The sequence below is a fragment of the Zootermopsis nevadensis genome, unplaced genomic scaffold (assembly GCF_977971745.1).
Source record: "Zootermopsis nevadensis isolate Lab colony 2312 unplaced genomic scaffold, Znev_1.0 Znev_ptg000012l, whole genome shotgun sequence".
Taxonomy (NCBI): Eukaryota; Metazoa; Arthropoda; class Insecta; order Blattodea; family Termopsidae; genus Zootermopsis; species Zootermopsis nevadensis.
The window spans coordinates 13,265,332-13,282,832 of NW_028259144.1; the positions used below are offsets into that span (position 1 = coordinate 13,265,332).

Below are 17,501 nucleotides of genomic sequence, written 5' to 3' on the forward strand. Positions count from 1 at the left end.
TTGTTTAATAGCTTAGCAACTGTCAACTTCTCAAGAAGCTCTCTGCTTCACCTAGTAGTTGTCTTGTTGCAAAAAAAATTGAAATTAACATCATGACACTGGATAATAGGAAATTTTCGTGATTATCAACTCCCTTACGCCAGAAATAGAACTACAGCTATCACCAGCCTTGTTTGAATACCTGATTTTTCTCTTGTCGGTATCAACTTAAATCCGTCCTCTTTTTACAGTTTATGTGTGTTAAATTAAATGCCATTCACCTTTGAGCTGACTGGAAATGTGGCGAAGGCTAAGTAGGATTTGAAGTTCTTACGGCAGTGAGTCCGAAGATGGCTGTCTTCTGGGTTGTATCGCCGTGTAGTCTAGTAAAAGTTTACGAACGTCAGGACTGATGATGGAAGCAGCAAGGACCTCTGAAACGTTGGTAAACATCTACCAGATTTCACGGTGCAACAACCCAGAAGACAGAAATCTTCGGACTCGTGGCTCAAACATCACAACTATGAAAGCTCGACACTGATCTACAATTCTTCTGATTCGAAGGCAGTCGGTCCCTTGTCAATGGAAGGAATTGGGCTTTCCTCGCTCTGTCCATTCTGAACTCTCGTCACCACGGCGTCATGCGTTCTCCGTTGGCAGCCGGATGACTTGGATGCCTAGGAATAGGTGAGGCGGGGAGGGAGGGTCTGAGCTGGATTCATTTATGTGACGGGTTCTTGTTGATGCAGTGTTGAACTTAAGGTCCCATAAAAGCCAAGTTATTTATTGACGACCAGCTTAGCTACTGCTAGTTTCTTAAGGAAAGTACTGCTTCATGGAGATTAACGGCTGTAGTAGGCTTTGTAAGGATGTGTATGATTGGAAAGACGCAGAGATAAGTCGGTGTAGGAGGATTCATATCTCAGACTGACTTCCCGGATTGATATAAAATTCACATTCCTTAGGAGGATGTAATCACGATTGCACTAAAGGATCCATACAGAGCAAAATTTGAAGAACTGGAATTAAAATCAGCGTGGTGGTACTTAGTTCTAGTGTCATGATTCGGTTTCTAGGACCTCGTTTCTTACAAGCCTGACATTAGGGCATGGGAATGTTTATGTTACGAACAGTGTCCGTTCTGAGGAAGAGTTTCCTAGATATTTCGCTTATATCAAATGTTCACTATTGCGACCGGTTCATTAACGAGTGAATCTGTTCTGTTTGCTGGCGTCTTGCACTCTTGACGTCCTTCCGCGAGAAACTGCGTAGAACAGAATTTTGCCCGCGAGTCTGGTATTGGAATATTTCGGCATGGTAAAACCCTGGGATCTATTAATAGATCCCATGCATGAAACGGTTTTGCGGGGCCCTTGCAGACATGCCGACATGCTCTTCCGTCGGCCGGCCATGCATAGCATCCCTCACGGCTCGGGGAAAGTGAAATTAAAGTACCAAGTGCTATTCTCCCACAACACTTTTCAAGACTAGAAACGTAAACATTTCTTTTAAATACAATGGCAGCTTTCTTTATCAAGGACTCTCAAAACACTTACGTGTTAGTGATATTCAGTACCTGGTAAATAAGAAAACTGCGTTGTTATTATTTCGGGTATTGACACCTAGAAGAATGAATGAAAATTTATGTTGCTTTCTGTGTACAGTGCGTTAATCTAACGATTAACGTTGCATCCGTAGAAATGACAAAGACAATTACGACGCAGTTTGAAATGTAACGTCAAATCGGTGACAAACTACATTTCAAGTATTGTAACAGAGTTATTGTTGACAACTCGCTCTTCATTTAAGTCTGGTATTCCCAGTTCATGGGTCAGTCGACTTCAATGCGTGTGCTTGCGGGATCCTGTCTACGGTTTGTCTCAGTGACGGAATGTTGATTGCCCTGAACTTGTTCTGTAGTCTAAAGCAGTGGTATTCAACCTTTTTTGTTCGCGTACCCCCAGATATAATTTCTCTTCAACTTTGTACCCCCAAAGTTGTTGGTGTATAATTCAAGTTATACATAGTATATAATATAAATTACATTACTGATTATTCAGTGTTTATCATAAAATAATATATATTTTTTAAATTTCACGTGCCCCTTAAGATGTCTTCGCGTACCCCAGGTTGAATACCACTGGTCTAAAATGCTTGGACCTGAATAAACTGCTGGCCATTGTATCTCTTCGACCTGTTTGACTCTAATAAGAGTTTGGTTTGGAATTAAGAGTTAAACTATGTGGGTCTGTGGGTTCATCCCTCGTCACCAGAACGCAGGACAAAATCATAATGGGCGTAAGACGTGCCAAAGTCAAAATATTTCGAAACAACAATAAGCAATGAAAATTGCTTTCGAAAACAAATTAAGAGGGAATTGAATTCGAGGAATGCTTGCTGCTGCTCAGTTAATCTTTTGCCTCGTCGTTTGCTCAAAAATATTTGGGCGACACGTCATCTCTCACTTTAAGGGAAGAATCTCGAGGTGTTTACGGGGTGCTGAGGAGAATATTTGGAGCTAAGAATGAGAAAATCACAGCAGGTTCCAGAAAACTATTGTGAGGAGCTTCGCAATTCAAATGTTATTAGGGTGATAAAATGAAGGAGTTTAAGATCGCCGATGTTAACCTCCTTTATGTAGCACGTATGGGATAAATTATAAATGCATACAAATTTTGGTCGGGAAACTTTAACGGAAGAGACAAGTTGGAAAATCTCAGCGTAAGTCGGAGATAATACTGTAACGTGCGGGGTATTTATTTACTTGCTGGGCAATTATCATCGTTTTAAGACGGACTCTGTTGCTTGGAGTTAGATGTAACGTTTACTATTATGTTGACTGAAGCGTGGGCTCTTTTGAAGCTCATAACACTTACCGCCGGCCATACGAGTTCTGTGTACATCGAGTTTAGGAATTTTAACCCCAGTGTAACGCCGCGAAGCTGAGGAAAATTCAACCCTTAGCCAGACATAGCGAGATGATCTTAAGCGTAGTCTACTTCTTGAAGCACCAGTGGCAAGTTAACAAGAATGAAATCATAATCTTCCTTTTGTTACTGATGGTGATGAGTAGATGCAATTTTGACTACGAGAATATGTAAATTGTTGAACGATGATTATGAATACTGACTAGGTAGAAAAGACCAGACATTTAAAACTTCCATAATTACAATACTTCCTAATGGGGACTGAGTCCAACCAGTACTTTTCTAATACAATACCGTGAAGCAAACTTGCGTGTGGTGAACAATGACTCGCAGGGAAGAAGATAGAATGAAGTCATTCACTGGTGTGAGACCTGGCACAAGTGACCACGCCGTGTTTTTAATAAGGTGCATACTTCGTGGCAGACTTGTCCAAAGCTGTACACGCACCCGGCCAGCTTAACCATTACGTGTGGTTCCGCGGACCGCACATTTGTTTCTACTCACCAAAACATTTTGAACATTCTGTGTACTCACTGACGCTCACTTTCCAAAGCAGTCGCTTACTAACGCTACACGATGCTCCGGTTTACTCAAAGAAGGGACAGTAGTTTTTAAATAAAATGTTACCCCATATCAATAACATGATATTCTTCGAACATAATTTTGCATTGCCAGAAATAAAGTTTATTAGGTCCGAGAATGTTTTCCTTCGGCACGTGTATTTGTTATTTAAAGATCAGTTCAGATAATTTCTAGAATGTTTTGGAACTCAGTTTGTGACTTGTTCTGAAGAAGGCTCTAAATATCCTCCTCACTACTCGATCAAAGTCCTTCCCTAAAGGTGGAATACCAATCTTGAAAGGCTGTTGTATATATTACTCATTAAATGTTTATAGATACCGTCAACACAGCTGTGTGATTGTTTATTTCAAGTACAGAAGTAATAAGTTTCCACTATATGTTTCGTCAGTTCGCCATCTTCGGATGCTCAGACACATTTAAACGTCATTGACATTTACTAAAATATGTAATCTACATGATGGTTTGGGTTTGTAGATCCATACTTACAAAATAAGTTATAAAATGCTAACAAGTGGTTATAACGAAAACATATAAGGATAAAAATATTAAATACATAAAATCAGATAGCCATCTTGTTGCGTCACATTCACATGGATCAGCGTGAGGAATTTATAATGATTCAGCTTTAATATTCCTCAATCGTAATAAAATTTCCGAAATGTTCTATGCTTGCGAGGGTTTTTGTGTTTTCCACATTACTGCCAAAAATACAACGACGATGTCTTTAAAGGGACGGTTGCTTGTTGCCATTGTATTTTAAATTCGCCACTCACAATTTATCCTGTAAATCAATGTCATGTAACCCATATAGTTGAAAAAGCGTCTCTTAATAAACAAAAATAATACGAGAATATTATAAGAACTAGCATTATATTCGATGTTGGGTTGTGTTGTACGACTGGTGAATAAGATTTTGTTTCTACCTTCCAATTTCTGTTTCTGAAGCACTGCTCCAAGAACTGTTACCATGGTCGCAGGCTTTTGGCCAATATAAACCAAATGATGACGGGGGAATTTGAGTACAAGAAAAGGCAACGCACTAAGACACATGGGCGATGTATTTATTCCAGGACAAGTTGCATTTGGCAGACATCGAGCGTTCCAGAAATAGAAAACATAACTGCGAAGTTTTCTGGCCTTTTGGTTTGCCCCGTGGCTGCCAGGAACCAGCAGCAGCAGCCAGGAGTTATTAAACCTTCGCCATTCGAATTTCGTTTGTTTCACGCAGTTAAAACATTTGGGCTTGGCGCGAGAAAATAAACTTACCCGTAATGGAAAATTACAGACTATTTTAAAGGTTCTTTCAATAATATTGGGTTAAGACTTGTGGTAAACAGACTTTGTACATTGTTTAATAAACATGAATTCTGGAACTGCATAGCGTTCCAGAATTCTTTATTTATTTAACAATGCGCAGGAAACTTTTACTCAGAATTTTCGTTGATATATTTCACTGATAACATGTCGATCGTAAAATATTCTCAACTATGTCACACAACGCAGTTGGAAACAAATTTTGATCGACTTAATCTTTGCTTAAGCGAATCAGATAATGTAGGTCAGTGACTAAATTTCCTTCTCGAATCTAATTCAATTAGAAATAAATTAAAGATGACCTATGCAAGCACGAACGGAGTTCCAATTTATCATTTTATGTTGCACGGTAAAGTACTCCAGGAAGAGGAAATCACCGTCATGGTCTATCAAGTATAAGGGTGTTGCAGGTTCTCCGTTTATTTTGGCTAATAATTCATGCCTCTTTTATCAGTTTCGCGTCTTCCACTCTTAGGACACGACAATTCAGTGTTTCTTTGTTTTCCATTTATTATGTCGAGGTCTGTGCTGAATTATGTCGGAACTTTTTATTTTCATATAATTATTATTCTTGTACATTCTTTGACAAATCTTAACAATTTCACCGTTGCAGTTTGAATTTCATCCTCTATATGTTGGAGTGTCTTAATTCATACCTCTGCTCGAGATAAAATTTTTGGTATTACTAGAATTTTATAAGCTCAAGGTCGAATTGATATTCAAGATGTTATTAAATAAACAGGGCAAGAGATTGCGATCTGCACTAATTTGGCCCAGGACAGAGGGTAATGAACCTTTGGATTTCATAAAAGGCGAAGTTCCACGATTTGCAGCGCCACGTAATATGTTTAACAAAATGTCTAGTTTAATTTGGAATCTAAACACGACTGAGGCAAACGAAAGTCTCGGAAGAAATACAGAAAGAAAATCTGCATTGAAATCCTCTTCGGCGATTATCAGCGTCAAGGATGAGTTAAAAAACGTTTCGCAGATCTGATCGACCTCCATCATTAGGCCGATATGTGTGACGAGACCGACCGACCAAGCAGAACGCTGATTAGTGGGCAAGTCTTGAGCGAAGCGCAAGATGACGAGCCTTATTCCGTTAAACCATTTCTGCACGAAACGTATAGCTGGATTTGGTGTATAGTGCGGCAGCTTTAGCATTAGCTTTTTAGTCCCTTATAAACTTTTTCAGAAGCTGTGCTATGCTTACTACTTCAATACATCAAGCATATCTGAAACGTCGGTAAATTGCTACAAGACTGAATGGCTTAACATGCCAAAAGACAGTCATCTTCATTGCTTCATGTGAGCCTCAAACCCAGAATGAACCCCCTTAATTGAAGTTCCATCAGTAAACATACCAACTCCTTGTATCCACTATTCTGAAGACATCTCTGATTGCAGTAATGGTCACTGATTCAGAGAACCGAATTTGATCCGTCACAGAGTCACCTGGTATGCACGGAGTGCACATTTCTAATCCTTCAGAGAAGGCGACATCTGTTGAAGGACAAAGTACTGAAGTAGGTACTAGCTTTGATTTTTAGAACTACGTGATCCAAAATGTCTTCGCTTTTCTCAGAAATGCGCCCTTTCACGCTACATAACTTATGATACAGAGATGCTATGCAGAAGGTTACTCGTAGAATTATAGGTTGGCAAGAGTGTGTCTCTGTTAATGGAGGTAGTGTGATAACGTTCTACACGAAGAGAGAAAACAATATTTTAAAGGTACGTCATCAAGCTTTCCTTTGTAGCTATTTTAAGTCATCGTGGGTAGAAGTGATGCATGTATTTTCTTGTTTAATAATATAGATTTATTATATTCATTGCAACTATTGTATATGAACTATTGCCAAAAGTTAGAAATGACAATTGCGTTCAAATTTATCAGTGAATGCACTGTAGTAAGTTTCAAATAATTAAGCCAGATGACACTAGCATGTTTGCATTAGAGCAGTTTAGCTTGTAAATTTGATTCAATGTCTGGGCAGTACACACACAAAGGATGCACTTTCTTGCTTTTGTGCGTTTGGTACGTCGTTCGTTTATTTTTTGGCATGTGCAGTCTGACATACACTGTACGGATCGTTGGCCACTTTTATTTTCTTTGAAGCCGGAAGTTACTTCCCGCCGACAAAAAACTAAAATTAAACGGAGTTTATAACCCAGGTAAAATTGTTGGCATGGCGATGCGGAGTTGGCAACCAATATTACAATTTCTGTCCAAGCAGCTGTTTTGTTTCGTATTTCACCTTGCGCTGCTGATGACGTCATCTCCCCCAGTTGTGGTTTCGCACTACGGCGATGCGCAAATCTCTCTTGCGCATGCGTTGATTAATGTCAAAACTTTGTGTTCGAGTGGGAGCTAAAACAGCTGTTGGTATATAAACAAAGCGGCATGGCAGAATCCGAAGGTTTTTACGAAAGTATCGGAGTGTAGTGTTGCGACCGGAGTGACATATATCTCGTGAAACACAGAAGAGAACAGATATATTGATCAGCCAGTTCGTAGCACAAAGAAAGTCAGCATGAGACCACCACAGTTTGGAGCAGACATCACTAATCAAGCCAACAATGAACCAAACTTACCTGCAGTGATGCATTGCACACGTATGGCAGGAAGAGCCATTATCAGGGTTGTTGGAAGATGCAATGACGCTCAAGAAAATAACAATCTGGGTATGTATTTAAAAATATTGAAAGGTTGTAGCAGGGAAAGTACCTAGAGCAATTATAATTCTGTGTCCGTAAAGAAATGTTGATTTTGTTCAGGATTTAAAGAGATATATAACTTTCATCCTCTGTGACAGGCGTTTCCTTAGTAGGTTGACTGCGTCAGACCAGGAAGCTCAGCGTATTCTAAGATAGGAACAACAACGACCCCACACCTTTCAAAGGTTCACAGCTCTGACACGAATTCAGAAGTTTATTACGTTCACTGGATCAGTATAAATACTCTAATCGGTTGTATCTCATATTATTTTCAGTTGTGTTGATACCCTAGTTGTTCCGAACGAATTTAATTATTTACATTCTATGTACAAATGTTTACGTAGAGGTTAGTTTGTAGTTCTGTAATATAAATCAGTTACCGTAATGAACAATTGGACAGTGGAAGTGCTTTTTATTTTCTATCCAAATAAGGTATTCCGTTTCTGATTTAAAACTTTGGAAAGAAGATAAACTGTCTTCTCAGCAGACTTCATAAACAGTTCTATATGCTCTTAATCAGTGATCACAAGTGTGAATTTTTTCAGTTTTGTTCTCGTTTCTTTCGTACTGTTATTTTGTCATGACTGCATCATTATTTTAATTAAGTAAGGCAGCTCGAAAGCTAAGTAATGATTAAGATATGGCACTGGGCGAGAAAAAACAGACTGCGTGGGAAAGTTTATTCTCATTCGTATTGTCACTGAGGTAATTTGTCATGGCATTGAAGTTATGTGCAGATCGGCCCCATTTTAAGAACATACTATTGAAAAATAGTAGTGGAAATCCACAGGTAGGTTACTGTGAGAATTTACTTTGTCATCTAAATAAGCGAGCGCTCTACTGATGTATAACCACGGCCGTAACAAAATTATGAACCGTTTAAAAGACAAAAGAGTGAAAGCAAAGTACAGGGGGTTATTAAGTGACGCGGCATTTGGTACGAGGTGGGAGATGATACTTTTTCCGCGTCTGAAAGTTTCCAGGCAATGTCTGCCAGACTTCTGGTAAAGGAGAGAGGAGTGAAAGAGTTGGGAAATGCGTGGCTATGCAGCAGCAGCAGTAACCCTAGGATAAACGTCATTTAATACTTATATTCGTACGTCAAAGAAAACCCACCATTACAAATTGTTGCTGCTTATTCTGAGAAGCAGATGATGCCCATAAAGGACAATGCGATCGACATTGTGAGCTTCTGTACTTTAAAACATGCGCTGTTAACCAATAAACAACTGCGATGCGTTTAGGCAAGCCACCAGTCTTCACAAAGACTTCTGCCATCACAGGACAAGACAACTGTGACTTTGAGTACGAATCGAAGCCGCGCCTGAGGAGGTCATCGGAATTACACACTACACCGACTGCAGTAGTAACACTAGTGTCGCTTAAGTTCGCCATTTCGTCATTGTCTCCGAAGGCAAGTTAGTCAAAACCCGTCTAGCTGTTCTGGAGATGAAAAATACGGGCAGACACGATCACCTCCATATGCGTTCATTTTATGAGCGTCGTATAAAGAATGCATCACTATGAAGAAAATATTGTTCGCTCGGTAATCCAGTTGGCGCTGGGAGATTAGTTTTTTACAAGACTATTCTGCGAATAATGGAGTTAATCGAGAGGTGTGAGCAAGTGTGTAGGTTATTGTCTTCCAGGTGGTGACGTCTGAAATCACGTTCTCATTTTTATCGGAATGACAGAAGAACAAAGAACTAACAACCTTGATGAGGTCGTCAGTCAAGTTTTATTTCACAAAGGCGACCCCAACTACCGTAAGCAAGGTAACAGGCTTCTAATAAATCTTATGCTTGTGGCGGTCACATTCATTTAACTATGTATGAAATCAAGGAGAAACACAAGCTGTTACTCAATCGCAGTATTGATTTAATTTATAATACTTTAATACAGCTTTTTTGTTTTGAGAATAGAAACTAGCGGAGAATGCTATGTACAAACACGGAAGAAACTGGAAGCAGGCAGGAAGAAGTGACACAGGAGTCTAGCGATGCTTTTTGCTATGCAGTGGATGAAACAGGCCTATTACCAATTTACTTAAAATCACATTTTATTAATTGCAATTACTGTGTTTGAGGTGTAACCTGCAGAATTCTGTTGTCTGTCTGAATAGGATTTTAGAAATCCCACGTGATTAAAGGTGGCCAAGAATCGAACTAGGAGTAGTATAAAAGAGGGAAGTGACTATTGTTGACACCGTGTCATGCCGTCTATCTTCATCTTAGCCATCTTAACGGAGACAGAATGATTCTTCGTTCTTTAAAACCAGCTGTTGGTCAGTGCCGACGTCAAAACCCCAGGTCATGTATTGACACAGTGTTAAAATCTGCAAGTCATGCAACATCCTCTTCAGCCCCATGGCTTCCGACTAAGCATTTATTCTTAAAAGTGAATCATATAGCTTTCCTTTGGCAGGGTATCGTCCTTTGTCTGTACAGGACAACATAACTACAAAAAAACCCATTTCTAGAGCAGAATTTGAATCCAAGATCTCAATGCTCAAGCCTTCCAATACCATTCGCGTCTTAACACGGCTGCAGTGACCAGCTAGGAACGTCATGAAGGCCGTTTGTTAAATGTGAAAGCTAGTAAGTACATTGAGTTGGGATTGAAGAAACTTCCGTAAAGAAACGGAATTTGTTCATTGTCAAAACACGACACCCACATATCACCATTTTTGAAAGGCAAACTAGGCACGTTTCAGTGTGATCCTAAATTTGAAAGCAAAAATGACGGTTAACACGAAAGAAAATGAATAAGGGGGGGGGGGATTTTAGTTTGCTTAAAAAACTACGTTCTGATCACTGAAAACGACGGATATAAACAATACGAATATTTGCTCTCGAGTGATTCACGTTTAATTGGCTTATCCATTGTTACACTGTACCAAGAAGAAAAATGTCTGTTGTGGCCAGAAGGCGTGAAAACTAGTGGAGGAATTTTTGGACGGAAGAGGAGGGTGTACAAATGTGCAGAAAGTTTCGGAGGGCAGACGAGTGCTGATGATGCTCGTACTGATTGGCCATAGACTCCAACATGTGTTGAAGTTGCGGATCAAATCGATAAGAATTTTTGAGACGACTGAACCACCACCATCACTGATCAAATTTACATCTGAAATGATCGTCACTCGATTTCAATTCTGATTGCACAAAACATTAACTAAAAATCGATGTTGAAACCGTAGTGTTGCCGTCTGTGCAAGTACAAGCAGGCACATGTTGAAGATTTCTGTCTTCTGGGTTGTTGCGCCGTGTAGTCTGGTAGAAGTTTAGCAACGTTTCAGAGGTCCTTGCTTCCTCCTTCATCAGGGCCGCATATAAAGAGTGAAAGTAACGTATTCTTACTCAGTTCATCACTTAAATTTCTTTATAAATTTCAAAATACTATACTAGTAACGTGTCAAAATTTTATTCTCTGCATATCACGTGATATCCACTATAGAAATTTAAATTTTGCATCGGGTAATTCCAATATCACAGGCATCTATCACGAGTGAAGCCCGCCACTTGTTCCGAATGAATTTTGTTTTAAAACAAGAATCATTTAGGTAGTTGTTAGGACTGCCAGGACGAAGGATCAGCCTATCACAAGAGTCAAACTTGAATAACTTGAATGTCCCCGTCCCGCAATTTGTACCCACGAATCATTCAAGCGTCTGACCATCCTTGCCGTACGTTGATTTCAAGACCAGGGAGTCGTATTAAATGTTCTTCTTGAGAAGCTGATAGTTGCTTAGGTAGTAAAGAAACAACTCACTTTTATGCAACCAGAAGGTTCATTACCGTGTTCACAAGAGCCTGCCACTGGTCCCTGTTCTGAGTCAGATGAAAGAGACCCAAATAATTGTTTTCTTTATGATTCATTTTAATATTGTCTTGGCCGCTCACATTTCTGAGATATGTTATTGCAAGAAGCAGCTCACTGACACGTGTCGAGCGTCGCGGTAGGGTTGTTAGCGGCCTTGCCTCGCAATTGGTAGGTCCCGTCTTTAAATGTCGACCCGAAGACTGGCTGTTGTGTCTAATAGTTTTCGTGGTTTTCCTCGGTCTATGGGGGCAAGTGCGTGAATGGTAAATTAAATTAGACCATGGCCACATCCTTCTCAATTCGCCATTCATTAATCATCCTATTATTCTACTCTATATAATCTGAGTTATTGATAACGTCATTAAATAAACACCAGCATTCACTCAAGTGGGATAATAACATGTCGGTTATCTTTCTGAAGACGAAAAGAACATTGTAGCTTTCAACCTTTCATGATGTAGGCCTTCTGTACTGATATGGAAATAAAAGGTCACATGTTTAGGCGAGCGGTTAGCCTTGTGTTTGTGTGCACTGCAACGGTTGTTATGATACTGAAACGGTGTTGCCAACCTCTTCGGTTCAAAACATTAAACCAATATCCATAGAATTTGAATCTGAAAGATATGAGGCTATCTGATAAAGTACCTCCCTGCATTGTAGCTGCTTCACTGACTGATTAACACGTAGTTGATGGATATTCAGGGTTACCGTCGCCTTCACAAGAAGTCGGAAACTGGTTTCTGTTCTGTTCGGCTTCCGTAGTCACAACCCATTTCCCGTGAGACATTATAGTACTATTTATTACACCTACGACCAGGGTTCGATTCCTAAGCAGGGGTAGGTGCAATTGTTTTTGTTTGTTTAATTCATGAAGAGGCTAGATTAAACCACCTGATTTAAAAACGAAAGCAGAAAATAAGGTCGAAACAAAGAAGCAAACGAACGAACAAAGAACGAATTAAAGGCAGAACCAATGAACAAAACAAAGAAAGAAAAGCAAATGAAAATCGAATTGTGCAAAAAAAAAAAGAAAAAGAAAAGAGGATCTAATTCAAAGTGGAGCTTCGTTCGCCGTGAATCATGTTTAAAGCGACGAGCGCTTTGTTGCGTAGCGCGCGCGAGGACAATGCGCGCGCAGCTGCCGTCCGCCACGAATGCTTTGTTTGATAGGTCGAGCAGTGAGCGGTGCAGTCAATAACAGTAACAGCGGAGAGAATTGTTTTGAGAAACAAAGAAAGATTAAGGGATTTCAACACAAGGCAGCCCAGCCAGATGTCTGTTGTTTCATCTTATCTTATCTTCTGATCTGTGTTTCAACACTTGTTTAGATATGTATCTCACAATTATAGAAGTTTTGGTAAAATGCTCTAAGTTGTCACTTCAACTGTTTCTTATCTTGATTTTTAATAATAAGCTACTGTAACTACGTTTTCTGTGCATTCTACGAGGCCCTTCCCGTCTTACATAAAGGACGACTGTAGCTTACCTCAGCGAGTTCAACTGTAAGCATCATGCCCCACGAGAAAATGTAGATGGTGCGCTATTGTCTTCTGACCCACATTCTCGCTGCTTGCGCTGTGGTGACCTCAAATCTCTATCATATACATTTATTCGCAAATAAGGACCTCAGATTTCAGCAGAAAATTTGATCTTTATGTCTTATTTAACGACGCTGCTAATAGCTCAAATTATAGGACGGTAATGAATAATTAATGATAAAGGATATGAAAGGAAGCAATCGTGGCTTAATATGAGATAAGAGTAGTATCCCGGCATTGTCTGGGAAGTACTGAGGAAATTCACGAAATACTTCTCACGACAGTCTATCTCCGGGCCCAGCACTGAATCCGGGACCTCCCGAACTTGAAGGAATGTTAATCTTGGATATTAAAGAAATAGGATGTCGACTGGATTCATCAGACCCAGGATCGGGAACAGCAACCGATTACCAGCTTCTTAAAGAACTGATTGGGTTACAGAAGATTAATTATAAATACTGAAATTAGTATCTTCCCGTTTGAAGAAATGATGTATTAAGCCCTCTTTAGCGTTCCATAACTATTTATTATCATTATTCAGTGTTCTGTCTGACGACAGGTCCATTATTCTTCCCAAAAAGAGTTCGCCAGTTTTCCCTATTCTCAGCTTCTCGTTTTAAATCCTGAATCTTCTTTCCTTGTTTAAGATCGTCGGTTATCTGTATCCGTCTTCTTCCCAGTTCTCGCTTTCCTTCAACCTGGCCTTCGACGATATCACTCAGTAATCCATTCCTTCTCATAATATGTCCCAGCCAGTTAGCTTTCCTTCGTGTAATCGCCTGCAGAATGTTTCTTTGCTCGTTGACTCTCCTCAATACTTCTCGTTGGTCACTCGCTTCTTCGATTTACACGTTCTCTTGCACCTACGCATAATGGGGAGATGGGATCCACGTGTTCACATTTACTATCTTGTGAACTACTCGACGGATTTCGATCAAATTTATTTGTCCACAGTAAAAGCTATTGGTAGCTTTTTATTTTGATTCGTGTTGGTGAAATATAATAACCTATTTTACGCAAAGCTCAAATCGAATTTTATCAATTGTCCAAAAACACTGTGCATGCCAACAATATATAGAAATCATTAAATTCTGGAATCATTATATGCGACACTTTTTGATGCAGTAAATACGAGGCGCGTCCCAAAAGTAAGTTTCCCACTCGTCCCACAGCTAGCAAACCTTATATTGAGCGAAGCGACTGTGCGTACGTGATAGAGCAATGACGTAGCATGGCGCATGCACTAACGGTACTTCCCGCGTTCTCACAGTAGCATCGTTGCAGCTGTTGAAGATGGAGGTTCTTATTCCAGCTCCCGCCGACTGTGAAGTGCGGTCAGTGATAACGCTAGGCCGCACACGGCTCGACGGACAGCGAGTCTCCTGCAGGAGTTTAGCTGGGAGGTGTTTAATCATTCACCCTACAGCCCGGACCTCGCTCCCAGTGATTTCCATCTTTTCCTACACCTCAAGAAATTCCTGTCCGGTCAGCGTCAGCGTTTTGAGAATGACAGAGAGGCGGAGATGGTTGTCACACAGTGGTTCCAATCCCAGGCGGCAGACTTCTACGACACAGGTATTCAAAAGTTGGTCCCACGGTATGACAAATGTCTCAATTCCGGTGGCGAATATGTTGAAAAATAGCTGGACACTTGCTGTATCTGTTGCAATAAATATTTCCATGAAATTGTGTTTTGTTTCTGTAAACGGCCCCAGGGAAACTTACTTTGTGGACGAGCCTCGTATTTAAGTAGCTGAAAGTAAGAATAATTATTATAAACTGGGTTATTTGTATAAACTCGCAAAATTGTGTCTGTAGGGTAATAGAACAGCAGATAATATACATTATCGCAGATCATAATAGAGACTTTTGCACCATTCATTGAATGACAATTAATAATAGCCTAATTGGCATTCATAACTGAAGTAAGTTTAACTGAAAATGTATTGAAAGTTAATGCGAATCAGTACGTTTATATTTATAATATGCTTTGAAGATTGTAGTAAGTCACTAAGCCATTGAATATCGATAAGATATGGTTAGGAAACGGTAAATAAAGAGTATTGTTTACACAAAGAAGTTGAACTTATTTCAGAGAGATTAAGTCAGATGACACGTTCAGTGATATGAAGAACAATTAGCGTAATTATAAATGAAATTGTGCGGATAAAAGATTTGAATAGGCAATAAATAAGCATCAGGGCTAATGAAGAATGTAAAATCAGAAAGAACGTGTTTGTAAGATGATGATTGTCTTTAAGGACGTTGCACCATGTAGTGTCATAGAAATCCACCTGATGATGGAGGAATTTTTAATTTCTACGAAGCTACACGGTGCAACATCGCAGAAGACAGTCACCTTCATACTCGCCGCCTCGAGAACCTGGACTGTCTTGACGTATGTGGTAAATATGTGTACCTTTCTCCACCTTTCCTTCTGCTGTCATTTGTCCCTCAGTCTGAGGTCGTTTTTAATCAGTAATTGCAACTAGAACGTTGTTCTGTTGGTTGTTGCCACCATAAAAAACTTTCTTAAATGTTTAAGTAACTTCTTTCATGCGTCGTATTTAGAGGAGCTGCATTTCTAAATTAATAGAATATTTTGTGTGAAAACTCCGTGTATCCTACAGCTCACATGAGTGACATGGAAGTCAGGGCATTAGGCAACTCCATGGTTAGCTGGACTTTTACAGGGCATGACGCAATAACTCTCTTCCTTCCGGCATGCCATTCATGATAGCGAAAGTGTATTATTATTCTCCCATCCACTGCACTCTCTCTTCCCACAATGAACTTTCATTTCATTAAATTGTCAGTTGTTAGTTAATTATTTGAGGCAGTCTTGTGTAAATATCTTCGCCCCTTCTCTCGGTCAGAAGAGAAACAAATGATTCGTGAGTAAACTGTGTCAATACGCTTCCGCAAACCGAGCTCATATTATCAAGTTCTCGACGCCTGGAGGTCTATCGTAATTTGCCTCAACGTAAAACGGGGGAGTTCGTGTGCCCTGAAGATAGGGACATCTCGTTTCCCCGAAACGTTGGTATCTACCTGCAAGTCGAAATGGCGTCACAGCCCACAAGAACAACACCGAAAAATGTTGCTATAAATAAAACATTTCTTGACGTCAGTGGCATAACTTGGCACTCTGCGTAAAATATTGAATGTCTTAGTTATTTTAAGTCATTTGAAATTAAGTCCTAAATATGATATTAATCGTATCCTTTACAACAACGCTGCAGGCTTTGTGAGGTAACTTGCCACTGACTTCATAGACCGGAGACTAGAGTGAGAAGCTCATAGTAGATCAGCTAGTTAATAGAACCCTATATGGCCCCACTTCTCAACCTTTTCCTGACCCAAATCCACCTCACACCTTACCGCCATATTTATTTACGATTTGCTTTAATTTTTTCTCATCGACGACTGTGTCGTCCAAGTGGTCTCTTCCTTTCACAGTTTCCTTCGAATCGCATCCTCCTTTATTTTATCAATTTAATTACATTTGGTGAAGAGTACAAACTGCAAAACTCTTCACTATACATGATCTGAAGCTTTCGCGGCGATTAGGTATAATGAATTCTTCTCAAGGTACCAGCCGTGTAAGTTGTTTTAATGGAGAAAACACCAACGTCTCGAGAACCATCTTTGTCCTCGTCCGAGTTATGAAAATCGTGTTAAAACGCAAACGCTTTAAACGAGCCACACCTGTATCGGACAACACAAGCTCTCTCTCAAGGGGTCAAAGGCTGTCCATTAGCTACTAACTGCAGTAAATTAGCGAGTGGAAAAGTCGACTGCTCCTCCCGAGATGACCCATTTCCCAATTCTGCTTCACGGCTGCGCTGTGCGACAACCGATCAGGGTTAAAATGTCCGAGCTTGTGGAAAATTAATGTATATAGTTCTTTCCAAAAATAAACAGCCTTTGTTAAGATTTTTATAAAAAATTAACTTCTTATTTTGTCCGTCCAAAGTTTAGATTCAAGAATCAATGTAATGGATTGAATAGTTTACATTGGACAACAAAACAGAAAAAAACACTGATTAAATTTTAGAAAGCAGGTACTGGCGTGCAATATCTTCTGTACTGCAGGCAATTGTGGACTTTATAGCAACACCGGCTTTAAAGAGTGGAATCAAAAGAGATGCGGGTTACTGCTGAATAGATACGAAAATAAACGAGGATACGAGGCAGGAACAAAAAAAATCTAAGCTTAAACACAGGGAATAAAAGACTGAGGGCACGTGGCAAGAATTACAACAGAGCAAATTCTACAGAGAATACTAGACTATAAACTTCATTGAAGGCAAGGGGACGTTCTCAAAAGAGAAAGATTATTTCACATGAAGGTAGGATCGGAAAAGATCAGTGGTTGGAGATGAGGATGATGATGATCATCATCATCCACAATACTGTAAGTTACTGTTTGTCCTTGACCCTCCGCTGTTCTTGCGGAAGTGAGTGAATAAGGAAAGGACTGCAATGGCCTTCGCTGGAAGGTTGTGATACGTGTATGGAAATTCGCCCTAGATAGACTTCCTCTGTTCTTTCTGACGCCACGTCCATGACGTCACAGTGATTCAGGTTTCGGCATTTATACACAGAGAAGTGTCGTTCT

The 17,501-nt window shown here is 39.9% G+C and overlaps 1 protein-coding gene across 1 annotated transcript in view; it reads left to right on the forward strand.

Moving 5' to 3' along the window:
- Positions 1–7,205: 7,205 nt before the first annotated feature.
- Sclp (leucine rich repeat containing protein 20 sclp) overlaps positions 7,206–17,501 on the forward strand; it is a 34,081-nt gene continuing 23,785 nt past the window's right edge. Inside the window, exon 1 of the mRNA XM_022064447.2 lies at positions 7,206–7,490. Coding sequence (XP_021920139.1) covers positions 7,340–7,490 — 151 coding nt within the window. The 5' untranslated portion in view covers positions 7,206–7,339. The remainder of the gene's footprint in view (positions 7,491–17,501) is intronic.